Source organism: Helianthus annuus, chromosome 1 (genome assembly GCF_002127325.2).
Source record: "Helianthus annuus cultivar XRQ/B chromosome 1, HanXRQr2.0-SUNRISE, whole genome shotgun sequence".
NCBI lineage: Eukaryota > Viridiplantae > Streptophyta > Magnoliopsida > Asterales > Asteraceae > Helianthus > Helianthus annuus.
The window spans coordinates 138,208,119-138,235,625 of NC_035433.2; the positions used below are offsets into that span (position 1 = coordinate 138,208,119).

The 27,507-nt window shown below is 37.6% G+C and overlaps 1 protein-coding gene and 1 long non-coding RNA gene across 3 annotated transcripts; one reads left to right on the forward strand and one right to left on the reverse strand.

Moving 5' to 3' along the window:
• Positions 1-3,232: 3,232 nt before the first annotated feature.
• Positions 3,233-18,530, reverse strand: LOC110880270 (ABC transporter G family member 22). Of its 2 annotated transcripts, XM_035975268.1 has the most exons (12): positions 18,305-18,390; positions 17,646-18,013; positions 9,010-9,077; positions 8,868-8,918; positions 8,425-8,660; positions 7,890-8,045; positions 7,593-7,776; positions 6,513-6,815; positions 5,119-5,406; positions 4,498-4,782; positions 3,732-3,839; positions 3,233-3,653 (listed from the first exon to the last, which is right to left on the reverse strand). In XM_035975268.1, the coding sequence occupies exons 5-12, from the start codon at positions 8,547-8,549 to the stop codon at positions 3,441-3,443; spliced, it is 1,662 nt and encodes a 553-aa protein (XP_035831161.1). In that variant the 5' UTR covers positions 8,550-8,660; positions 8,868-8,918; positions 9,010-9,077; positions 17,646-18,013; positions 18,305-18,390; the 3' UTR covers positions 3,233-3,440. The 2 variants fall into 2 exon arrangements, with proteins under 2 accessions (XP_035831161.1, XP_021984545.1); XM_022128853.2 differs by lacking the exon at positions 8,868-8,918 and having other exon boundaries at positions 18,305-18,530.
• Positions 10,652-15,472, forward strand: LOC110880278. The gene is made up of 6 exons (XR_002559328.2): positions 10,652-13,020; positions 13,146-13,214; positions 13,715-13,840; positions 13,945-14,798; positions 14,973-15,026; positions 15,254-15,472. It is a non-coding gene; the product is annotated as an uncharacterized LOC110880278 (long non-coding RNA).
• Positions 18,531-27,507: the final 8,977 nt, after the last annotated feature.

Consider the following 27,507-nt stretch of genomic DNA (forward strand, 5'->3'; position numbering starts at 1 on the left):
AAATTGTCAGTTGAAATCAAGCACCGTTATTAAGCACAAATTAACTATTAATTAATTGTACGGATACCTGTAATTGTGAGGGTTGTCACATCAACATTATTACTTATAAAAAATGCCAGCTTTCAAATCATCAGCTTTCAATTTTATAAAAAATGACAGCTTTCAATTCGTCAGTGTAGTATCAAAATTTATTGAAACATAACTTTCAGTGTAGTATAAAAAATGGCAGCTTTCAATTCGTCACTGTTCTTGTATTAGGAGCCGGTATCGGTCGTTTTACCGGTGAACTAGTGAAAACCGCAGGCAAAGTCATAGCCCTTGATTTCATTGAAAGTGTGGTTAAAAAGGTATGTATATTGATTTCATTGGAAACGAAGTTATATTTACTATGGTTTATTTTTCGACGTTTTTAACTATTTTTTAACAGACTGAGAGCATCAATGGGCACCATAAGAATGTCGAATTTATGTGTGCTGATGTCACCTCAGCAGCAGCGCCACATGCAGCAGCGGCGACTGCACCACACGCACGCCTCAGCAGCAGCACCACACTGCATGCCCGCAGTAGCGGCTGCGCGGCTACACTACACGCACGCCTCAGAAGCAACGTCGCACTGCGTGGTAAACTAGCCTATTTTAGTTTAGAAACTAGCCTATTACGTATATGTTGGTTGCTTTACTTGGTAGTTTAATAAATTTGGTACATATATTGCTGTAGGCACTATTCCAGAGTTGGTTCCAAGATGAACTTCAAAACTTTTTGAGTTCGAGTTACCCGACTAAGTTTGGAAGTGAAGATGTTGATGGTGAAGAAGCGGACGAGGACAACGACGATGACACATATATGATTTAAAATTATGACATTTTAGATGTTAAGTAGTTTTATGACGTATTAGTGACTTAAAACGATTTCGAATTGTGACGTTTATGCAGTTTACGCTTATGTAGATTATGCTTATTTAAGTTTATGTTTGGTTAGTTTTTGTGGCTCGTGAACCAGAAATGGACAGGTTTTGACATGAAAAAATTGGAAAAAACGAAAAAACCAGAAAAATCCAATTAAAATTGGTTTAGTGGCGACCCTTATCGTCGTCTATTGATTAACAGGCTTTAGCAACGAAATCAGCAATAGCGGAGACATGCTTTAGCGACGAAATCAGCAAATGTTTATAAGACGGTGTTAAAAAATATTTGTTTTAATTAATATTTGAAATGTTTTTATATTAAAAGACGGTGTTCATCAAGTTTAAGCCGGTGTTAAAATTGAACACCGTCTAATAAGACTTGATTTTAAACCGTTGTACATTAAGACGGTGTTGAAAACACCGTCTTAAAACCCATATCACCCCGTCTAAAGATCTGTTTTGTAGTAGTTTATCAGGTTTGAGGTTTGCTGAAGCGTGTGTCCGAACCAATCTAAACCCTAATTTAGATTTCACACGAGGATTGAGATGCAAAATTAGATAGAACAAAATCAATGATAGGGTGTTTAACGAAAACATACCTTTCCGAAGAAACAAGACTAACCAGATTGAAGCACCTTGGTTCAACGAACTAGTTGTGAGATCCAAGACACGAACACCCAAATCGAAACTTTCAATTATTCCACAAATCACCCATAATATGAACACCTTCGAGTTTTCCTCGCTAATGGAACCAACACGCAAAAACGAGCGAGTGGAGATGCGTTGCGATTTACTACTCATATGCGACAAAGCTCTATCATTAATATTTAAATCATATTCAAGTATCAAATAAATATTATTATTACTTATTGCTTCGGAAATGTGTCGCAACTTGCTACATGTCACACCCTGCTAAAGAGGAAACATGACGCGTTACAATATATAAATGGTTGTGAACACATTGTTTACATGAGAAACTAAGGATTTCATCGCACTACGACTTACAAAGTACCACATGCTTTGAGTTTACAATATTAATACATGTCGATCGTCTTAAACAAACTAGTACTAGACAAAAGCAGTGAACATATAGTCTCCACAAGCATGTATACGTGAAAGGCCTCAAGTTACATTTCTTGACAAACATGCTTAAAACAGTCAACTATATATAAAGATAGTTGGCGAGTTCTCAGGCATGAAATGAAACAAAATTATAAACTTATGACAGTTGTTTCCATTCATGCATAATAAATTGAGTATACCTCAAAACCTAATATTTAGATTCTTTGAAAATCTTTTCTCTATTTCCTAATTCTGATAAAAAAAAAAGGTAAAACATCTATATTCTATATTAAACCTTTCAAGTTCCAGTAATAGCTTGATTTGTTCAAATTCACTTAGATTTTCATGGAACTTATAATCAAAGAATGCATGTGGGTCTAACTACAATTTGACAACCATTTCCTATAAACAAAGCTTAATAAAACGTTTTCTGTTAATATATATAGCCATAATCAATCATTTGCTTAACTAGATCTATCAATGTTCTACACTTCTACGGTTATATCTTTCCATGCATGACTTTAAAACTCTTGGATCTGTTAACCCTAGTCATCTGAGCTTTCAGATCATTCCCGGATCTCTTATAAACCCTTCGGTTCAACCTTGTATTAGGTAGCTATTCTTAACCATCTTCGGTTTGTTTAATTTGTTGAGACTTGAGAGTTCATAAAAGTTTAATTCGTATTTATAAACCAACTAGGTTATCACCCGCGAATACTCGCGGATCGGAAAATTTAATTTGCATTAATCGAATTGTCATTAAATAAAATAAAAAACACATGCTTTCAAAGGTTTTTGATAAACACGTTTGAGAGAGAGATAGAGTATGAACGAATTCGTGAGTTCTTGATATTATTGTAATTGTGTGATCTTTATCTCTCTAGCTATCTCTCCTTATATACATCCAAATGGAAACCCTTGATTAGATAATAAGGGTAATTACGTCCATCAAAGAATTACTAACTAATCTAATAAGGAATAAATATATTTTGATCAAGTGTACAATAAAAAAAATACAAAAATTCTAAAAACAATAAAAAAATTCTAAAGATCTAAAAAATCTAAAAGAAATCTAAAAAATTAAAAAAAAAAATCTAAAACAATTCTAAAGAATTCTAAAAAAATTCTTAACCATCTTCGGTTTGTTTAATTTGTTGAGACTTGAGAGTTTATAAAAGTTTAATTCGTATTTATAAACCAATGCAGTAATTAAATAAAAACATAATATTTAAATGACAAAACTCTAGTACTAATTTGCATTAACTGTGAAGATCAACAACATTAATGTCAATTATGAAGATCAACAACTTACAACATTAACATCCATTGATTTGTTTTTGTTACAATTATGTTTGAGATTCTTCTTGCAGTTACCATGACAACTTCCTATCCTCATTCCCTCAATACTTCCCTTACCTTTGGTATATATGAAATGAAACAAAATTATAAACTTATGACAGTTGACCATCAAAAGTCAACCAATCTTCATCCTCCTCAAAGACAAGTATGCCAAAAGACGGTAACCGAAAACCATAATCCCAAGTGCAGTAGCTTCCTTCAAACCACTGTCTAGTTTTATTCCATCAATTACAGGACTAATGGTTTCATACTGCACTTTCAAAAGTAATCTGTATGTGTGATAATTAAACGACAAGTAACGTAACCACGCTATGAATATTGGAACATCCTGCAAAAATAACATAACCTTAGTCCATTAATTTTTTATTTTCTAATTATTTTTATTTTTTTATATATATGTACATACCTTAACAAAGTATCCACCAGCCAACATGAAAGCCATTACAGTTACAGAAGCCAAAGTTGTTGCTCTCTTCAAGTCAGTCAATGTAGCACCAATAGCCAACCCAAGTCCCTGTCATTATTCTTGTCCTTTTTAAATAATTCAATTTTTTTTAATCATGAGAACCCGTTACCGGGATACTCACGGGACCCCACCAGTATCCTGTTAACCAATGGAATCAGGTGAAATGCAGGCTGCGCTTAGGGGTGTAAACGAGCCCGACTAGGCTCGAGCTTGGCTCGCGAGTAAAACCCAAAGCTCGAGCTATATTAAGTACAACCTCAAACGAGCTAAAAGCTTGGCTCGAGCTCGCTTCAATATCGCTTAAACGGCAAAGCTCGGCTCGAGCTTGTTTTATGGGCTTAAGTTGAAAGTTGAAACCCACTTGGGCTTTTTAGAAATGGGTTTAAATGGGTTATAAATAATCATCATTATCATTATACTATATATAATAAAAAACTAAAATATTGTTTGGGCTCGTGAGCCTAAACAAGCTTTGTATTTCAGGCTCGAGCTCAAGCTGGCTCGGCTCTTTCGAGCTTTTAACCGAGCTGATCACGAGCAACTTGCGCTTGATAGGTGGCCTTCAAGGGGTTTAAAGGCAGAAGCTGGATTCGAACCAGACACCTCTTTTAGAGTGACTCAAGCGGTTACCACTATGCCGCCCCCTTAAAGGTCAAGTAATTAGTTTTTGGGGTAATGGTAACCATGGTTAAGAAAAATGGCATACCTGAGCTGCAACAATGCATAGGAAGACAATAACCATGGTCAGGAAAAACGACTCAGCGGTTAGTCTCAACCCCGCCATGAAATAAACAACAAGGAGAAAAAGCATTGGGAGAAACAAATCAAGTGGAAGATCACTTGTTGTTCTCGCCATAAAATATGCACTTAATCGGTACATATCCGCTGCTCTTTCCTTGTTTAGCATCGCTCGTTCTTGTGGGAATGTGAAAATCGCTGTAAAAACAGGAAAAAACGCCCAAAATACCGCAATGAAGAACAACAATCCTGCCTGCAAGATACAAATACAAATTAAATACAAAGACACTTTGATCATGTTTATATATATTTTTAGAGTAAAATGCCATTTTCGTACCTGAGGTTTGTTTTTCCACATCTGGGTCCTCGTGGTTTCAAAATCTTGTCATTTTTGTCCCCGAGAGCCAAATCTCAAGAGATGAAAGTCGCTATAGATTGCCAAACCTTAGGGACGGAAATGGCAAGATTTTGAAACCACAACCCAGATGCGGAAAAACAAACCTTTGGATGAAAGTCGCAAAAACGGCCAAACGTCAAAAACGAAAATAACAATTTACTCTTTTTTTTTAAACTGGAATATGTTTCTTACTTGATTATCGAGTTCTTTGGGGCTATGAACTTGGGATTGCCACCATAAAAGTCCCAAAATAACTGCAGTCACGAGAACTTGTGTAATTCTCAACCAACTAAAATAATCATGTTGTCTTTCTTTGAGTCCTCTTCGAAACAATATCGAATATTGCTCTCTCCAGTTAGCTCCCCATTCTCGTTTCATCGACTGAACATTTGACTTTATATCATCATCCAGTGGTACAGGAATCATAAGCTCTTTCTTTGTTTCTTCAGCCACTCGTGTCTCGTAGGCCTCCACTAAATACTGTAATTAACAACCCAAAACTTTAGACATGTAGCACGCTGCAAACGATCTGAACGTTCAGCGAACCGTTCGGCGGGAAGTTTTTTGTGTTCGTTTGTTTAATACATGAACGAACATGAACAAGAAATTTTGTTCGTTTAGTTACACGAACGAACACAGACAGAGGCCGCATTTGTTCATTTATGTCGATCCGTGAATGTTCGGTAATGGGTCCTTTTTTATTTGTTTGTGTTCGATAGTTCATTAGTGTGTTTAGTTTTTATATTTTATTTGAATACTTCAAAATTCCGACAAATAAAAAATTTAATAAATATCAGTGTATTATATATTCTGTTCATGGACGGTTGTTTATGTTCGTTTGTTTCCATTCGTGTTCATGAACATTAGTTTGTTTTCATTTGTGTTCATGAATGTTTGTTTCCTAAAACTAACAAACGAACACAAACAAACGAACACGTTCATTTCCTTAACGAACGAACACGAACATTAGGGGTGTTCAAAACCGGATATCCGAAATTTTCGGATACCAGATTTCACTATCCGAATCCGTATCCGAAAGTTCGGATATCCGAAAATCCAACTTTTTATTTAATTTTTATTTTTTGTTATTTTTTTCATATTCGGAAACGGATATTTTGGATATCCGAATATAAGTTTTCGGATATTTTTCGGATATTTCGGATATTTTCAGATACTTCGGATATTTTCGGATATTCGGATATCTAAAAAAAATGAAAATTAAATTTTTGGATATTTCGGATATCCGAAATATCCGAAAATTTTGAAAATCACTATCCGAATCCGAATCCGAAAAATTCGGATATCCGAATTTCGGATATCCGAAATTTCGGATATCCGAAATTTCGGATATCCGGTTTTCCGGATATTTCGGATTCGGATATCGGATATTTCGGATCGGATTTTCGGATACGGATAGTTTTGAACACCCCTAACGAACATAAAATCTCGGCCAGTAAGCGTTCATAAACAGTTTGTGAACACATATATTTCCTTAACAAATGAACACGAAAAGGTCTTATTCGTGTTCTTTCGGTTCGTTTGTAGCGTAAGCATGCTGCATTGTAGCATGATGATATGTAACTTACATCATGAACAACTGCTGGTGTTGGTTTCCCGCTTTTTGCGTCTCTTTGTGAATCTCCTACCATGTCCTCTAACTCTGGAGGAACAGAAACTTCATTCATGTTTCCGTTTGCGAGATCTAGCAAAAACTCGGCTGGATTCATGGCGATTAATGGAGAACATCCTATTGATGAAAAGTATACCATAGCTTCTGATGCTTTCCCGAAATACAGCAAATTCCCTTTTCCGAGAAGGATTAGTTTGTCGAATTTGTGGAAGAGTCGACTCGATGGCTGATGAATTGTTGTAATCACTGTCTTCTCTGTCTGTTATTAGTAGAATTCGAGTTATCGACCCATTTAGTTGTGAATTGTGTTTCATCTCAAACGAGTCAAATAAAATAAACAATTAAATTTTAGGTTGTCATGCCTGACTAAACACGTCGTGTCGAGGTTAACCTAGTTAAATTGTTTAATTAAGAGTGAATTTCAAAGATTGTCCTTTATCTTTATACTCATTTTCAGGCGTTGTCCTTTATGTTCAAAATTGACGCGTTTTGTCCTTTATGTTTTCATATCATACACGTTTTGTCCTTTAGGCCTAACCCAGTTAGTTTTTTCAGTTAAATTTGGTCATATGTTTTGCACATGAGGGCATTTTTGACAATTCAAAGGTAAGTTCAACCGCAGATTTACAGCTCAAAGCTTCTGCAACCTTTGAATTGACAAAAATGCCCTCATGTGCAAAGCACATGACCAAATTTAACTGAAAAAAACTAACTGGGTTAGACCTAAAGGACAAAACGTGTATGATATGAAAACATAAAGGACAAAACTCGTCAATTTTGAATACAAAGGACAACGCCTGAAAATGGGTATAAAGATAAAGGACAATCCTTGAAATTCACTCTTTAATTAAATAGGTCCACCTGTCAAACATAATAGACACGCGTAGTTGGAAGTGACAACCTCCTAATTCTAGAATTTAGATTCATAATTAACAACATAGTTGTTTATTTTTATATTTTGTAAACATAGGTTAAAAAGTCTATGTTTGTGGTCAACACAACCCGATCCGACTCATTTTGACCCGCACAAGCATACCTCAGCTATGTCTTGTAACAAATCAATGATCCTCAAAGCAGTTGTTGAGTCTAAGCCAGATGTAGGTTCATCAAGGAACAAGAGAGAAGGATTGATTATTATTTCGAGTCCGATACAAACACGTTTTCTTTCTCCACCCGAAACTCCCCGAACAAACGAACCACCTATCATTGTATCTTGACATCTGTTTATAAAAAAATATAAAGTTATATCAATATACTACACTCATAGTTTATAATTGTATATCTAGTTAGTTATAGTTGTTTAGAGAAACCTATAACATTTAGAAAAGTTTACCTTTCTAATCCAAGTTCACGAATCACATCCGACGCTCGTTTTTCTTTTTCTTGTTTGGTTAATGTCTTTGGTAGTCGTAGTAGAGCCGCGTATGTTAATGTTTCCTTCACCGTTAGATGAGGAAATAGGATATCGTCTTGAGTTACAAACCCGATCCTGCTTAGACATTTTAATAAGTTAATGTAAGTGTATGTCCATAAATTATTTTGAAGGAGGTTTTTTTTTTTTTTTATTTTGTTATTTGTGTTTTGAAACTGATTCTCTGATTATAGTTAGGCCTCAAGTACTTGATTTTTTAGAATCATTTATCTAAGAGTAACATAAATATAACATAAATACTTATTTGCCCTTTTAACATAATGTTAAATTTTAATTAACAGTCACTACTTTATTCATAAATGGTCCTCAATTTTTTTGAACAAAAAAAAACATAAGTGTTAAAACACTCAAAACATCTTTGATTATTACAACTTCAAACAAAATGTAATTACATGGAAAAATGAACACAAACAAACATGGAAAACGAAACACAAACCTGCTCTTTAAGAGCTTTGAATACGGCTGGTCATTGTAAGTGATTGAACCCCCAGGGTCAGGCTCGGTTAGCCTGCCTCCAAGTAAGCTTAAAAGTGTCGTTTTTCCGCTTCCCGAGGGCCCCATTAACGCCAAAACTTCCCCGGGATTCACTGCACCACTTATTCCATTCAATATATCCTTCTCTACTGTTGATGTCAAACCTTTTATCACTATCTTGTATGACACTTCCTTAAACTACATATCATAAAAAAAATATATATAGAGAATTAAACGACTTATCGATAATTAAGACCCGCGACTGGGCGTTGCAAGTTTTGATGGTTGATGCTAGACCATTTTTTTTTGTTTTATCTAATGTTTATGATATAAGTTTTTATATTGGTTTAAGCTAGTCTTGTACACAAATGTCATGAAATATGAGACTATGTACAAGACTAAAACCTGTCTAATAAAAGGGTCGCGTGGATCTCATAGATAAACCGCCATCCTTCCCTGTCCAAATGAGAAATTAATCTGTTTTTAAACACGGGTTGACAGCGGTTACAAGGTTTTGTAAAGATGTGAGCTTTCTAAAACTTGGTACCTTTAGAAATATTGGCAAGGTAGGTTCGGTCTGAAACTTCCTACGCGAGCCAGCTTCGATGTCTTCGGCTGTTAGAAGCATATTAATGTCAAATATGTGTTCCCAATTCATGTTCTAAAATGCTAAATCCTATCATGATTTTGTTATTAACTGTCAAATCTATGTCTATTATGGTGTTTATATGCTTTAAACCTTGTTTGACACTTGATTTTGCAAGTGAGTAACTAAGCCTAGCAAAACGGGCCGGATGGGCAAGTTGAAATGGGGTCGGGTTAGGTTTGGGTCAAAGCGGGTTGGAGTGACCTAGGATAAGAAATGAAAACCCATATAAATATAGATGATTATTCCATTTATGTAATGCAAGATGGCTATAAAAATCTAACATTATAGAATAATGATAACTCGGTAAGCTATTACCCATAAACTATTTATGGGTGTATAACAAAAATAATATTAAATAATACCTAGTCATAGCAAAACTGACATTGAGCGGAAGCAAAAATAATAAACATAGTCTAAAAAAATTGATAAGAAACTAAATGCCTAATACAATACATATGGTGCCACTTTATAGGGAATTCTTAAATATGTCAAACTTGTTAAGTTTTCGAAATTCCAAATTGACTCATAATAATTGAAGTTAAGGCCTTTGGTTATACTTTAACCTATCTTAACTCCACTTAAGTGACACATCAACTTTTTTTCCCCATTTCACTTTGTCTCACTCCAAGGAAATGGTTTAATTCCATTAACTTCATCTAACCATATCTTTTAGTGATTTTTGGTCTAAAAAATAAAATAATAATTAATTCAATGTCTTAAAATTGGGTTAACATGTTAACACAAAACCCATTTAATGCCCTTTAACACAAGGAGAGAGTGGTTTGTAATGTTAGTTAACATGTCATGTCATTTTTAACACTCTAGATGTTAGAGTACACCCTATGACCGAAGAGTAGCTAACTAGTGATTTACGCGTTGAGGTTAAATAAGGAAAGGATTGAAGATTGCCAAATTTATGGAACACTCTTGGTTCACTAAACTAAAACCCTAATCGTTAGAATTTGGGTATGATACTTGGGCCAAATCGCTTACGGGCACCGTAACTCTTCTCCTAACCCCAGTTATGCCCCGTTAAAGTTTGGGCTCTTTCTACCATGTTTCCCCTTGTCCAAATAGTCCAAATAAGAGTATCAACTCTTAAATCATCTCCTCATCAATAACTCATAGCTATTGTAATAATCTACTTATATATTAAAGGATAAGTAATGCTGATGTAACTTTGCTTACTTGTCAATCATACAGGCATGCCACATAGGATCTGATGATGTCATAAATACCAATTAAAATCTTAATATAGATTGGGGGAAATTTGAATTGCATGGGAATTAGATATTTGCATTAATTGATTCTGAAAACCATCATTACACTTTCTCTCTCAAATGTCATATACCTCACTTCACCCTAAGTCTCTCACACATACCACATCCGGATCAAATCCATCTTCTTTACTCTCTTCTTTTTTCTCAACATATCTTCATCATCAATCTCAACAGATCTTCATCATCAATCTTCATCTTCCAATAATAACTCATCGTAAACATTGAATCTATGTGTAAGTTCTCATTTTCTCACAGATTTACGTCAACATTTCAATTCAATCGTTTGTTAAACTCATTTCAAATGTGAATCAAGCTCGTGATCTGATCCAATACTTGATTCCTACACTTAATTTAAGTTAAGATCTATACTAATTTTGTAGTTTTATCCGTGAAGAACTAGGGTTTTTAACGTAACAATAATGGCACGCAAGAAGATCAGAGAGTATGATTCAAAGAGGCTGGTGAAGGAGCATTTCAAACGGATTTCTGGTTCTGATTTGGCTATTAAATCAGCACAGGTACACGATTCGGTTTTGTATTGGATTGGATTTTTAGGGTTTGTTTCGTGTGCTAATTGTTTGTAGGGCAAGATGTAATTGTAACTGTATTGTATTAGCTGGATCTCGAACTTAAATGGTGACTGATTAGTATTGGATCATGTGTACTGATTCTGGAAGTGTTTGTTTGATCTGATCTGTAGTTTTAGGGGGTGTTTGGATGTCGTTTAAGATTGATGTAGAGTTGGAGTTTAGATATTAATATTGATTGGTGATTATCTTATTCTGATAATGATTTTTTTCAAGTGACATAATGTTGGAATCAGTTTTTAACACAAATCTAAACCTCTCTTACTCTAAATTTACCTGACATGTGTAGCATTTAGGGGGTGAATAGGTGTGTGCGTAAACTCGTAAAGTGATAAAAAAGTGTTTGGCATACAATATTATGATTCTGATACGCTGATTGTTTAGTCTGTTACCTTTAATCGGTTAACTGATTATGGATTTTCAAATCACCATAAACAATTTGAAAAGGCACATTAGAAAGCCTTGATGTAGTTAGAGCACTTTTTATTTTTTTTGTGAATAGGCTAAATAACACCATGATTTCTTGATGGCAGTAGTTTTGGCCAACTATTGTTTAGACTTTAGATATAGTTTTTGTAAATCTAAGAAGTAAAACTGAATGGAGGATCCGTTTTGTTCCATATGTTCTTGGAAAGACGCTAATATATCAATGGTTATAACTTTATATTTACTGGCAAGAAGAAGAAAAAAGGTTATAAAGTCCTCAAATTGATTGTTTGCTCATAGGTAAGATGGTATTACTTTTTTATGAGCAAGCACAGATTCTTGTAGCAATAATGTTTGTAGTATCTTAGTTTCGAACTCTTGATGATTTATGTTTGTAGCATGCTCAAACATTGTTTCGAGATAAGATTATTGATTAACACATCTCTTTTTGTTACGTTAGATTACTGAAAATACAGACTTGAATGAGCAGGATAAACGGTTGAATCATACACAAAATCTACAGACTCGATTAGGTTTAGTTTCAAGAAAATTGTCTTTAGATTGATTCTGTTTGTGTATGAATAATGTTACAGTGGACTGTTTTTTATGCGAAATGTAAAATTTGAAGTTTTATTCAGTGATTAGTTGCAATAGAATCGTCAATATCTCTTGAAGATATTTGACATGATAATTGCAGTTTTAGGTTAAGCTTTTATTGAGAACAGTAGGTATTGTTATAAATTTGTGTTTGCTTGGTTATTTGGTCTGCAGTAAATATTATTACAAATTTGGTTTGCAAAACTTTATGTGTTATGGGTTTTATGTTAAAAATGGAAATCTTTAATGTGTTAGTCAATTAATCGGGTGATGGTGAATCTGGATTTGTATATGGTCAAGTGTTATTACACAATTTGGTTTGCAAAAATTGATGTGTTTTTGTTTTTATGTAAAAAGTGGTAAGCTTTAATGTTTATAGTCAATTAATCGTGTCAATAATTAGAGATGTACAAAAAAAAACCGGTTTTACTACCGAAACCGTTTTTTAACAGGTTTTTAACCAGTTTTTTAAAACCGGTTTTAGAATCGAACTGAACCATTTTTATGAGCTATTTTTTTTGTCTCTTATGTTATGTATCTTTGCGTTGTTGGCTCCGTAATGTTCTGCGTATGCTTGGCTGAGAGGTTCTTCAAACTATCAAAGAAAATGTTGATCGGTGAATCCATGCTCACTTGAGTCGTCAGCTGCATCAAAGGTTGGACTTATGAGGTCCCTAGAAGCTCAGATGTTGCTGGCAATGATGATATAAGGAGTTTGTTATATCTTTATTTACTACCTTGCTACTTTTAAGTTTTAACTAACTTGAGGTGTGCCAATTTTGTGTAGTAATCAATAATACTTTATTAAGGAGACGATTGAAGCTTAAGCGACTTCAATGTTACAGGTTTGGATGTTTGGTAATTTGTTATGCATTCTTCAGTTTTGTTTTTTGAAGAATTACAGGTTTTGGGGTTCGTGACTTAGTGAGCATAGTTTTGAAGAATTCGACGATGTGTTTCATCCAGTCCTGTTGCGTGAGATCCGTTTGAGTATTCGTCCTGATGCTTTTAAATTTGAGGTTAAAAAGGCGTTTAGGCAGTTATCGTTGAAGTTTTTATTTTTAGAAGAATTTGTAAATAGTTTCTCTTTATTTAGTTTGATTTGTTCGGTTATTAACAGTTTTTGTTTCCGATTGGATTTCAGTATCATCCGGATGTGTGTAGAGGAAGGAATTGTGGAGGTCAGTTTCATCAAATGAATGAAGCTTATGATGTATGCTATCTCTTACTCTCACTCTTTTTGTTGAGTTTTGATGTTTTAATTCCGATTTGATGAAGAATATGTTAGATATTTAGATTTGCACTATAGATCAGATCTGTTTACGAACAATATACTTATGAATTCAAATTTAATCTGAAAATTGAAAAAATAGCGATTGATAAAAGAAACTGAACAATTTTTTTCTAAAGGTAGAATGGGAAAACTAATAACTATGACTATTGTTCTTAATTGTGGACCATAAACAATTGTTTTGGGATGAATAAGCTGAAGTTAACTTTATGGTTTTACTTTACACTTATAGGATCGACCAATTTTTTGTTACATCCAGTGGTCTTATTTGTTATTGTTTTTTTTTTCTTTCTTTTAGTCTATTTAGATTGGTTGACATAAGTGCTTAAAAGGTTTTGTATATTAGAAAGATCAACTAAATCTTTTTAGTTATCTCAGCTACTACATTAATATTAATATTTATGATATTTTTTGTGGTATAGTGATGACGAGGATGATGAAGAAGCACTTATGGCAGAGCTTGAATTACTAAGAAAGGAAAGGGTCGATTAGAGATCCTGAAGATGAGGTTTACGAATCTTCACTCACATAAGCGTTATCTCAGCGAGGTATTTTTTTTTTTTGTTATTTCTAGAATTTTTAATTTACGATTATGATGATAATTAGGCTTTTAGTTATCTCACTACGTCATGGTGTATGTTGTTTATTTTAGCTGAAGAGAAATTGATCATGAGGTACTGGATAATATCGAAGTTTATGGTGTTACTTGTATGTTGTTTCTTTTATTGATTGTTAATGTGATTCAGTAAGCATCAATTGTATATTCTAATTTGGCATCTGCTATAGGCATTTGGTATGATCGTCAATGTAAAATGTAAGATCTCAGTGTTGATTATGTAGTTGTAAGTGTTTGATTAGGTTTGAAAATATTTGATTTAAGGTTTTTAATCCTTGATCAACTTTGGAATTGTTTGTTACAGAAACTTGGAGTGTGGTGTAAGGCGCGAAATGATCGGTGGGAGTTAGGCTATAGGGTGTGGTCATGACCCTCATGACCACCATGGTCCTCCACATAGGCACCATGTCATCCATTTTTAATTCACCATTTAAAACCTTTAAAACCACTACCCTAAGGGTGTGGTCATGACCCAAACCACTATCCTATTTATTTTTTTAATTTATTTTTGTCTTAAGATTTTCAAATGAGAGGGTCGTGGCAATCGTGGTTTAATCCATGGGAACCACCATCAATCAAGGAAGGGGATGGTATACCATTTAATTAATGGTCCTATGTGGAAATAATGTTCCAATCCATGACCCCCACGAGGATTGAATGAGTGGTTGGTTAACAAGTGACTGTTAGGCTTTTGAATGGGAATGTGAGTTTGGTGAAGAAGTGATTGTTAGCAGGTTATTTATGTTTTATCTGTATTGTTTAATAATAAAACATACCACTAGCGAGTTTGTTATCCTGTATGTTTATTTTTTTTCCTTTTTATTTTAGCACGTTGACTTACTGTATGAAACAACCAAAGCTACAACAAATCATCTAAGCAAAAGGGATTGGTTAGTTGATCACTTTATAGTTTTTTTTAAACATTTGATGGTCGACTCTATAACGAGTCGCGAATGCATAATATATATATATATATATATATATATATATATATATTCAATTTACAATTGAGGCTCCAGTTCATGTTGAGTTAGTTTTTTTTAAATAGTTGGTCTTATATGTAGATAATGAAAAGGAGAACGGTTCGGTGTCACAGGCAAGAACAAGATCTGGCTACAGTAAGTTTTGACTTTTAAAATCAACCAACTTTTTTCTTAATTTTTGTTGGTCAAAGTCATAGTTACGAGCGCTATAACGAAGCGCTCATAGCGAGCGCTGAAACACCATGCCTAACTCCCATTTTGGTCAAAATCATAGTTGTTAATAGCGTTCATATTTATCTATTTAATAGTTGGTTTCTTTGATATATGATCTTTTGATACAATCTATTGATTTTGTGTTTAAGCTATTCAGATGTTATATTTTCCGATGGATGCTGTTGTTGCCATTGCCTCTGCTGCCGCTGCTACTAAATGATATATTAGATAATCTATATTGGTTTATAATTGCAACAGTGTTGGTTTAAAATATATTGGGTTGGAACTAAATGATGTATTAGATAATATATTTTTAATTACTGTGTTTTCTATGTTAGTGAAATTAAATCATTTAGTGAAATTTAACATGTTTTGTGGGTTCGTTATGCTTCTCTTGTGTCTAAACTTAATTAGTCGACGAGTTTAATGTATTCTTAAGTATAATGCGAATGTGAATTCATTAAATAATTTCGCATCATATTTTACATATAAACGTAGACAAAAACTTTTATCATTATCTTATAATCGCCTTTTTAGTATTTGATTGCGATCGTTATTAAAACTACCCGTGTGTTTCGAATGTAAATTCACTCCATTTTGTCAAGAAAGGGCTTAATTCGTGTCGTGATCTACATGAAGACCGCGACAAAAGTCTACTTTAACACCTATATTTTACAATATGAATATAGACAAAAACTATTATCATTATAGTCATAACACTTAAAAAACATTACAACTAGTAATAATCATAATAAGTTTTATCTAAATAAAAAGTTATAACTAGTATGTTGTATATAAGGTGTAACCACCCCTCAAATTTTTGCAACTTGGCATGTGTTTTGACACGCTAATCGTTACTTTTAGCATGCTAACGATATGTTTCACACCCTCAACCTCACAATTGACATATTTGTTTTTTTTTTTCGGTTTTGTTACGATAAATAGACGTGGGACCCACAAAATGGAATCGAAAGAGAACAAATGATCAAACATTTGATCCCAACATCTATAAAAGGTGAGTGTGTGTTTTTTCTTACAGATTGATGCATGTTGGGGACCAGGAGAAAGAAGCTAGGAAGAAAAGATAAAGACACTCATTCGGCCATTAGTTAAATAGGATTAAGAAGATTGACAACGAGTCCATAAGGCCCACTTTCTAGGTAATATGGGCCCATTTCTGTGAAAGTACTATTTGGGCCTTTTCTAGTACAGTACTAGTACTGCAAGAAGCTAGCTGGTTACAATTGCGACAATTATTGCACTTTGAAAAAAAAAAAAAAAAAACCCCAGTTTATAGGATTAATTTCTCAACTCTCATGAGTAATGACAAATAATTTCAAATGGGCCATAAACTTACATTTTCCTGAGTTTTATTGGTATTTTAAATTAAATTAATTAGTTAAGTATATCACTAGTCGCTAGTCGGCCTCCTACTGAGTAATTTTTCACTAATCAGTCAAAAAATCGCTAGTCGGTCAAAGCCGGTCCAAGCCGCCCTAGTCGCCCCTAGTCGGCCCAAGTCGCCCTAGTCGGCCCATTTAAAATCCTTACAAAACAGGCCCAAGATTACAACTTTAGCCCATTTTTCTTATCCCTTACCCTAATATGACGAAGAATTTGAGTCGGAGAAAGAGGATAAAGTAGACGAGGAGATTGAATACGAGTCGGATGGTGTCGAAATCATTGAACACTATGAGGATCATGATTACATTTGAGCTATTTATTAATGTTTGAATTTTAAGTACTGAGACTTGTTATGTTATGACTTATATGTAAGTTTAGTTTGTATTTTGAACTACTTTTACCTTTTTAAGTATTATATTGATATGGATGTGTGAGTATATATATACATATTTATAAAAATAATAAAATTTACATATAAAGTTCCGATCCGATTAATCCCGAGTAATCCTGAGTAATCCCGAGTAGTCGCTAGTCCCCACCTCACACGACCGACTAGCGACTAGCGAGTCTCCAACCTTGCTAAAAACCAAACGAAAGAAAACACATTTGAAAAATCCGGAAAACAATAATATAAATTTTCAACTACTTTTAAGGTGTTTTTGACTATAGGAGCATGTGAGTTGGATAATTGCAAAGTTATCTTCATTTTCTTCCTATAACCCACAACACAATGTTTTAAAAACCAGACCGACAAAACTAGTTAAACGTCTCATCAGTTCAAAAGTCAAACGGTTTGTCTAGTCATAAAAACTAGTTCAGTCGACAAAGGGAGGAGCCAGGTGTAACGTTTTTCATCAGTTTTGTCTGATTCACTTAAAATCGTCCTTTTCATTTGTGCCCGTCAATTAGACCGCAGTTTTTCATAACACGTGAGCATGTTATCATTATGGCATTGCTTTATTTAATTGTATCTTAAAGTTGGTTGGTATTTTGAATTTTCCAACTTTATGGCAAGGACAAGTGGCTAAGTGTAATACCACATTATTATTATTACTTTCACTTTCTACTCATGTCATGCATGTTTTTTCCATATGAAAAGTAGGATTAATCAAAAACTTAGAAAAAAAAAACACTTACGTATATCATCACCACTAAAAGTTCTTGAATCTGCAATATCATCAGGAGGCATAGTAAATCCGGTGAACGAGAACGAAAACCCTAAGCTTGCACTCGAAGCTCGACTTAAGGCGGCCCCACTACCCACATCATCAAGTTCTACTTTCATTTGAGCACTTCTTGTCTTTCTAATGTGTGTACTGCCACCACCACCACTTCGTCCGGGCGATGCAAGCACCAATTGTTTGCTAGGCTTTCTTGAATGCGTCGCGCCGCTAGCAGCGTCACCACTTTCTCCACCGCCGATGGTTTCACTTAACATTTGTGCAAGTTGATCGGATTGTGTTCTCCATAAACCTAAACTAGAATTCAGTTTCTCCATATTTTCCCTATTTTGGTGATCATTAAAAATATGTTAATGGCATAGAAACACAATAACATGTCACATGACCAAAAAGAAAATTAACTTTAAACAAAAACTACTTGCACTTGTAGGAAGTGTTTGTATATCTTCTTAGTTGTTTATTTGTATGAAAGGTTGAACATGGACGGAACTAGAGGAGCACGTTGATCCTTAAAATTTTGAAAATAAAATAGTCGAAACGAATGTAAAAAAGTTATTATGTCAATGTTACCTAAGGCATGGTGTAATATGAATATCATAAAACTCTTTTACTTACCAAGAGAAGGAATGACGACTTCTTGGATCAAAATAAGAAAGAAGGAGAGAAAGAGGAGTCCAAAGTGAAGTTGGATTCACTTTGTTATGTAGTTACAACTTACAACTCTTCCCTTTTATATAAGAAAGACCAATTATACAATCTATTTGTGAAATTACAAAAATGCCCCTACACTTTGACAAATTTTTATAACAAGAAATAAAAATATATTATACTATCTATGATTAGGAAAGTCATCAAACACGATGTACATGCATAGATGTCTATAGTGAAACATTTATTGTAATGTCGTCTTACGTCAAACTTAGCTGTATTCTTCACATTTTGATCACAATTGCCTGTACACGTGTTTAGGAACAAAATAATTGTTCGATTTTGTTTTATGTTTGCTTCGGTTTGACGTATTAGTTTTGTTTTTCTTGATTAGTTTTTGATATATAAGTATATTTTTCCAACTTTTAGCAATAAATTTGGTAGGGTTGGATGTGCAGCTTATTATTTTGCATGCCCTCTATATCTTGAGGCCTTAATTCATTCTGAAGTTACCCTTTTCTTAGGGTACCAAACATCTTTTGGGATTTTCCTTAAAATCATTACACATACATTCATACATCGTCATAATTGATCTACAATCATCTTTATTTATTTTTGTTTACATTATATATATCAGTCGGATTTTATATATTACTCCTAGCTTTTTTAATACAAAATGGCTTTCTTTAATTTGTGTGAGTGGTTTTCAATATGAACTTTATTTTTTGAAACAAAAGGTGAATTTTGATTTCTATAAAGTGACATATACAATCTTTTAGGAAATGACACGTGAATTGCTAGAAATTTCAACTTTTTTTGACCTACCATTTCTAGAAAAGAAAGAAAAAGGTAAATATCTTTTTCCTCTAATAATAATTTCAACTTTTTGGTATATTATGGGTGATCACATAGAGATAATAGATTACAAGTTTGGAATAGATTTTGGTATGCTTCATTCCCCTTGCCTAGTGTAACACCATATACTAACTCGGTTTCATCTTTATCGTGTTAAGATATAACCCCGTTAGGCATTAGAACACTTAGGGGCTGTTTGTTTACCTCTTAATGAGGCTCTTAATGATTCAAACCTCTTACTGGTTCAGTACTTAATGGTTCAGACTGTTTGTTTCACGAGTATATGCTGAGTGGTTCAGACATTTGCCTCTGAATGGTTAAGATTTATACAGAGTCTGAATGCTTAAGACCTCTAATATGAATTGGTCAGACGTTTGCCTCTGAACGGTTAAGCATTATACAGACTCTTAATGGTTCAGACCTTTTACCGGTTCAGCACTTAATGATTCAGACCTCTTACTGGTTTAGCACTTAACCATTCAGATGTTGCCAAACAGCCCCTTAAACTAATTGCATACATAGTCTCGTACCAAAAATATTGTATAGTTCCTCACTCAAATGCGTCGGTTTTTGGTTTCCCTTCATGTTCGTGTATTTCTAGCATTGTTGATCCATCTTCCTTGGTCTAATATCAACCACAAATCTATGGAATTCGTTAAACATACCCTATACAACTATGCTAATTTGATAAATAAGAATATCTAAAGTAGTAAAGGATTTAATTTTAAGTCTTTAACCACCAGTTGTTTCTTGTTTTATTCCAGGGACCGAGAAGTGATAACAAGTGGGTTACTAATGGCTTTTGGATGGTAGTGCCAGCCCAAGAATTTAAAGAATGCCGCTCTTTTAATTATTTTAAGCTAGTGTCGAGATTAGTGGCGGACTCAAGAATTTTTTTCATAAGGTGCGGAATATTTTTAAAGATTTTAGACCCCTAGGTATATAAAAGAAATTCGGTTCATATCGGGTCGTATCGGTTCGAGTCGGGTCATGTAAAACAAAAGAATATCAAGCTAAAATTTATATAATTATCAAAAACATGTCAAACGTCTTTACAAACATATTTAAAATGTCGTTTTACGGGTTTTCATTTTTTGAAATCTACCCAAAACATCTAGATCTACTTTTCTAAGGGGTTGTTTGTTTTTTCAGAGAATAGCTTCCTGGCCTCATATGTCTTCGTCGCGCAGACGTTTGGGTCTGAAGACTGTTTATTTTTTCGAAGACATTTCATTTAAAAACCTCTACGCAGCCTCTTTTTGGTGTAGATGTGGGCAAGGCTCTTCTTACCTCTTCTCCTTTTCCCCCCTTTCCTTTTATCACAGAACACAAAAAAACCCTAGGACACCACTTCTCCTCCACCACTCTCCTCCATCCCTCCACCCTAGCTGCCGCCGTCAACCTCCCTTCTCCACCACAGTCGTCCCCCCCCCCCCCCCCCAAGAGGCAACTTCTACCTCACTTGATTGAGAACTTCAAAATGGAGCGAAGAACCTCCAATCGATTACTGTCGGTTTTCTTCACAGCAATCGTCTTCTTCATCTCATCTTCAGAATCATTCTATCTTCCCGGTGTTGCTCCTCGTGATTTTCAACGAGTATGTACTCCTCAACTCATCATTATCATTCAGAATCATTCTAATCGTCCTTCTGATTATTACGAATATCGTAATCGTTCTCTTACTGGTCCACCTCACAGAGATTACAATTGATGTGTTGCTAGCCCTAATTTTCCTCCGTGTCTGAAGGGGTATGGCCCCAAAAAAGCCGCGCAAGCCTTCATCAAGGCTGCGCGCAGGGCCATACTCCTTATTCAACAACTCTCTTAGTAGCAACCTCGCGCAATCTACAACGCATTTCACTAACAAGGCGCGAGGTCCAGCCAGAAGAGAACTACAATTTCGACACTTAGCAATCTGATAAGAATCTTCACTACCAGTAAAGCCGCGCAACCTGGTTTCATGCCCAGCAAGAATCACATGAAGGTTGCAGCGCAAAACCAGAGTAGGAAGGTACAAAAGGTACAAGTGGCAGGAAAAAGGAGCCAATGGACATCCTGCAGGCTCTGTTCAATCGTGCGCCACGATCGTCTGACGTGCAGAAGACGAGAAGTACATAAGGACGCCTACGTGGCACCAATCAGAGGACAGAGACATCTGTCCCACGATCTCCACTCGTCTGCCGATGGCAGAAAGACAACAAGGCCGACAACGGCGACACGTGGCTCCAATCAGGGCGCGCCAGCGCCGGAGAACTTCTAGAAGCCACTAACGGTCGACACCAGTGAGATAAGGAGCATATCCGCTATGTTGTCGCTTTCCGGCCCAAGGCCCATCAGCCCACATCCTCTTACACCACTCCGACTATAAATAGAGACCTCATTTCACAGGTTAAACATTCCGTTCCCTCTACTCTCACTCTTAATACTTAATTATCCTCCCCAAAGCAGTCGCTTATTCTCACGCCGGAGCCCGGTTAAGAGGGAAACCCCCATATTCCCCTCTTAACGAGTAACGGTGTTCTGTTTTGCAGGATTAGGCACTCAAGACGAAGCTCAGATAAAACATTAGAAGATTAACCATCATGATAGAAACATAAACCCAACTGATTAGCCTCATAATTAGTTCCGTGTTTCTTCATTGGCGCCCACCGATTTTCTACAATCACTTTCATCTTCTTTTTCTGAGTTTTTCGTCGTTTTTGTTTCTTCGATGATGGCTGGTCAAGGAATCGTTCACGAGTTTGGCTTCGGAGAAAACTCTAACACAGTGTTGGGCGAGGGTAATCAAAATATCCAACCCCAGCACATCGAAGAAATTGGGGAAATCGAAGTAACAAACACTAGGGGACCGCGCGGGAGCATCACCCGCATTACTCAGACGGTCACCCCAGGAAACAATGGCGAGGGACCTTCAAACCCGGCCCAACTCAGAACGTTTCGGCGCTACTAGGGCTACCAGAGGGCGAAACTCCAGCCTTATGGTACGCCAAGAATATTGCAACCATTAACGCAGCGTATCAATCTCTGATCGCACAGCAAGCAGTCTTAACGGTAGAACCGTCCTTGGTCACTCCTCAAGCACAGAGTCAGGGGGCACGCCAGATACCCCCACAGCCAAGTCTCCAAGGAAGAATCAATAGGCCTCCTCCCACCAGGCGACTAAGCGTGCATGATACGCGCGATACAAGGGGAGAAACGGAAAGTTACTACGACTATCCGTCATACCTTCAAAGAGGTCCTGTTCATAGCCGGCTCACGCCACGCAACATGAACAATGAATGGGAGGAGACTGACCCCGACGATCCAACTTGGGAAGATGACGAGGGTTCGTCAGTCTTCAATTGCTTGCAGAAAAATCATGAATACTACAAACCAAGACAACACATCGGGTACACTGAAGAAGCGGAAAAAGACTTCCGCCTCGCTTATCGGCCAGCTGAAGCTGCGGAACATTCAAAGTTCATCCCAAAAATTGCGCTTGCGCCACTTTCAAGAGAGAAGTTACCTCCGACGGTTGGAAAGTTTAACGGATTGACTGATCCTGATGATCACGTCAGAACTTTCACAAGCGTAGGTTGCATGGGAGGATGGAACATGCCTATGTGGTGCCATCTGTTTATTCAAACTCTTACCGGGGCTGCTCGCGCCTGGTTCGACAGCCTTCCTCCGGGAAAGATTAAGTCATGGGTAGATTTCAAGATGCAGTTCTTGAGTTACTTCAGCCAGCAACGACGCTACCAGCGTGACACAACTGAGGTAGAAGACATATGGCGAAGAGATGGTGAGCGTTTGGAGGATTTCATCACTCGCTTTAACAAGGAGTGTCTGGAAATCGGTGGCGTAAGTGAGCAACTCATGCGCTGCCATTTCAAGAAAGCCATTCACTGTGATAGTCTCATCAGAACTATCACTGGCAAAGACGTTATGCCCAAAGAATGGGATAAACTCATGGAAGCCGCAAAAATAGTCGCGGAAACTAAAGAATCACTCGCTGGAAACAACAATTATTATTCTGAAGACCGATTTTCCAAAGGGAATTCGCGCGATCACAACAAGCGCAACAAGTACAAAGGTAACGATTAGAAATTTGGAAGATCAAGGGGCCATGACGAAAGGCCGCGCTATAGAGAAGATGCGCGCAACACAATTGATAGAATCGGTTACCGAAAAGCGGTCAAGGATGATAACAGAGAGAAGCACTGGACTCCGCTCATAAAAACACCAAAAGAGGTGTTGATGACGGAGAATCTTGATTTCAAGGCTCCAAGGCCTATGACAAACAAGAAGGGGCAAGACCCCAACCTGTACTGTGACTTCCATAAAGATACAGGGCACCTGACAGATGACTGCTATAGTCTACGTCAAGAAATTGAGAAAGCGCTAAAAAGCGGGAAGCTAAGTCACCTGGTGAAAAACGTGCGAAAAGAAACTCGACAGCTTCAACGCCATGATGAGGGAAGTCACAAGAAAGTCCGGCACCTTGAAACTCATATGGTCAACGGACCAAGATACAGTGCAAAAGAGAAAGGCAAGCGCCCTTACGAACCTTCATGGCAAGAGCAACAGGTCATTTTCCCGGTAGTGCGCGGCGGTCCTCGCGCCACTCAACCCGTCGTCATTACCGGTATTATCGGCCATTATGAAACGGAATATGTCTTCATTGACCCAGGAAGCACAACTGATATCATCTACGAGCAGTGTTTTAACCAGTTTGATGAAGATGACAAAGCAAGACTCGAGCCAGTTGATTATCCGTTGTCTGGATTTTTCAACGAAATGGTTTTCCCACTGGGCCAAATCAGCTTTCCCGTCACACTCTCTGACGGAAGGCATTCAAGAACAACAAATGTGAACTTCATGGTGATGCCTGTCAAATCGAGGCACGACGTGTTGATTGGGAGAGAAACCCAGGGCGAGCTAAACATGGGAACTTCCACCCCCCACTTAGCGATAGGGTTTCCAACCAAGACGGGGGTGGCGATCATCTATGCCAAAAAAGAAGTAATGTCAACAGAAGAGTTGTGCCCAACAAAAGCGGCGAAGGTTTCGACAACTGAGCCAGAGAAGTAGGTATTAAACCGTAAGTACCCAGAGCAAACGGTAACAATAGGCCACGCCATTTCGTCAGATATCAGAACGCATCTGAAGCAACTACTGTTCAGGAATATGGATATTTTCGCCTGGACCCCGACAGACATGACCGGTGTCCCGCGCGACACACGAGCATTGCTTGAACACCTACCCCTCTGTTGAGCCGAAGGTCCAAAGAAGGCGCAGCTTAGGGGCTGACAAAACGAAAGCAATGAATGAGCAAGTATGTGAACTTCTCAAAGCTGGAATCTTGCGAGAAGTACGTTATCAAAGTTGGGTCGCGAACCCGGTAATGGTGGAAAAGTCGAGCGGAGGATGGCGAATGTGCGTCGATTATACTGATCTCAACAAGGCATGCCCTAAAGATTGCTACTCTTTGCCTGAGATCGATAAAAAAATAGACTCCCTCGCGCCATACAGATGGAAGTGCTTCTTGGATTGTTACAAGGGATACCATCAGGTTCAAATGAAGCTTGAAGACGAAGACAAGACAGCTTTCAGAACCGATCTCGGAATCTTCTGTTATACAAAAATGCCATTCGGTCTAAAAAACGCTGGCGCCACGTACCAGCGCCTGATGGACAAGACCTTCGCTGGGGATATTGGGAAGCACATTGAGGTTTACATCGATGACCTGGTAGTGAAAAGTCCTGAAGAGGACCAAATGTTGAAAGACATCGAGAAAACTTTCAACTCACTGAGAAGCGTGAACATGAAATTGAATCCAGCCAAATGTTCCTTTGGTATGGAGGAAGGGAAATTCTTGGGCTTCATAGTCACCAATGGTGGATTTAAGGTGAATCCAGAGAAGGTCCAAGCAATTGAGCGTATGCCTTCACCCAAAACAATCAAGGAGATGCAAAGGTTAGCCGGCCGCCTAGCTGCGCTTAACCGCTTTCTGTCAAATCACGCCGCAAAGTCGTACCCTTTCATAAGTACCTTGCGCAACTGTGTAAAGAAGCAAGAATTCAGATGGACGCCTGAAGCAGAAAGCGCTTTTCAGCAAATGAAGGAGTGTTTGATCGAACTCCCAACGTTGACCGCACCGTTCGAAAAGGAGCCGCTCATCTTGTACTTGTCATCATCAGACAAGGCAGTGGGTTCGGTACTGCTTGTAGAAAGAAACGGGGTTCAGACTCCGATCTACTATGTCAGTAGAATGCTCACAGATCCAGAAACAAGATATTCAACGATGGAGAAATTGGTACTAGCGCTGCTACATGCCTCTAGAAGGCTGAGCCGATACTTCACAGGCCATGTCATCACCGTATTGACCAATTTCCACATTGGGACGATATTACAAAAACCGGAGACATCCGGGCGATTAGCGAAGTGGGCGATCGAGCTGGGGGGCCACAACATTTTGTATAGGCCGCGCCCAGCCATCAAGGGTCAAGTCCTTGCAGACTTTATCACAGAGTCCCAGCGGAAAAGGTCAAAGATTGTGAAATCGTCGAAGCTCCCACAAAAGATACATCAGATGGGCTATGGTTCCTATACACAGATGGTGCCTTAAACGAGGACGGCTCAGGAGCCGGATTGCGCCTAGTGAGCCCTGAAAAGCATGAATTTACATACGCTATCAGGTTGGATTTTAAAAATACCAACAATGAAGTAGAGTACGAGGCATTTTTGGCAGGCTTGCGCCTCGCCACTAAAATGGGAGCTAAAAATCTACAAGCGCACGTTGATTCACTTTTGATCTCCAGCCAAGTAAACGGATTCTATGATGCAAAAGGCGACGTTATGGCCTTATATCTGGATCAAGCAAAAGAGCTGTTGCAGAAGTTCACGACATACAGGGTCGTACACATCAATCGCTCTGAGAACAAACAGGCAGACGCCTTAAGCAAGCTCGCGTCAACTTCCTTTCAGCACCTTGTAAAGGAGGTAAGGATTGAAGTGTTCAAAAAGCCATCAGTCCTGCTGCGCCAGGTGAACGTGATCGAAATAGGGTAGCCATCCTGGATGACCCCTATAATCCACTATCTACAGGAAGGGATACTCCCAGAGAACAAGGCAGAGGCAAGGAAAATCCAGCACAAAGCCCTGCATTATGAAATGAATGATGGTATTCTGTATCGGAGGTCCTTCTTGGGTCCCTTATTGCGTTGCGTAGACCCCCAAGACGCGAATTACTTAATCAGAGAAATCCATGAGGGGATCTGTGGTATCCATGCGGGACCACGCATGGTTGTGGCGAAGATCATGAACGCCGGATATTATTGGCCAGGGATGCATGTCGACGCCCTGAAGGAGCTGCGCAAATGCGACTCTTGTCAACGACATTCTCCAAAGACCCTACGCCCCAAGAATGATCTCATCCCAGTGTCCACTGCTTGGCCTTTCCAACAGTGGGGGATTGATATGGTGGGACCCTTCCCAGATGCCCCTGGAGCCGTAAAGTTTATAATCGTGGCTGTCGATTATTTCACCAAATGGGTGGAAGACAAAGCCCTCGCATCAACCACTACCATGATGGTGCGCAACTTTATCTGGGAGCACATCATTTGCAGATTTGGTCTTCCACTCAAAATCATCACAGACAACGGTACCAATTTTGCCTCGGAGGATCTTCAAAAGTGGATGAAGGAAATGAAGATAGAACATACCTTCTCATCCGTTGCGCATCCTTAGGGCAACGGTCAAGTGGAAAGCGTAAACAAAAGCATCGTGGAGGGGATAAAAGCCCGACTAGAAGAGGCTGGGTAGATGAGCTCCCAAGCATCCTATGGGCTCATCGAACCATGCCGAAGACAAGCACCGGCGAAACTCATTTCAGCCTAGTATACGGCTCGGAAGTAGTTATCCCGGTAGAAGTTGGTCTCCCCTCACCGCGATTGACAGCAGTCAACACGGTTGATAATGAAGCAGAACGCTGTCTCAATCTGGATCTCTTAGAAGAAAGACGCGAGATCGCGTGTATTAAAGAGGCGAGATACAAGACACAACTGGAAAGGTACTACAATGCGAGAGTCCGCATTTGTACCTTCACTCCAGGAGAATACGTTTTCCGCGACAACGAAGCTTCGAACGCCGAACGCCCTGGGAAGCTAGCACCCAAATGGGAAGGCCCATACTTGGTCCATGAAGTGCTAGGAAAAGGGGCATACAAATTGCGAACGTTGGATGGACATATCATCCCGCGCACATGGAACGCGCAACAACTGCGCAAATGTTATATGTAACTACCCCAAGGCCATGTGCCATTTCTCTCATAGTGG

Coding starts and splice junctions, on each gene's coding strand:
- LOC110880270 (XM_022128853.2), bottom strand. CDS start 18,006: ATGGAGAAACTGAATTCTAGTTTAGGTTTATGGAGAACACAATCCGAT. Junction 8,046..8,424: donor TCAAAGCTCTTAAAGAGCAG/GTTTGTGTTTCG, acceptor ATGTCTAAGCAG/GATCGGGTTTGTAACTCAAG. Junction 3,840..4,497: donor TATGCATTGTTGCAGCTCAG/GTATGCCATTTT, acceptor GAATAATGACAG/GGACTTGGGTTGGCTATTGG.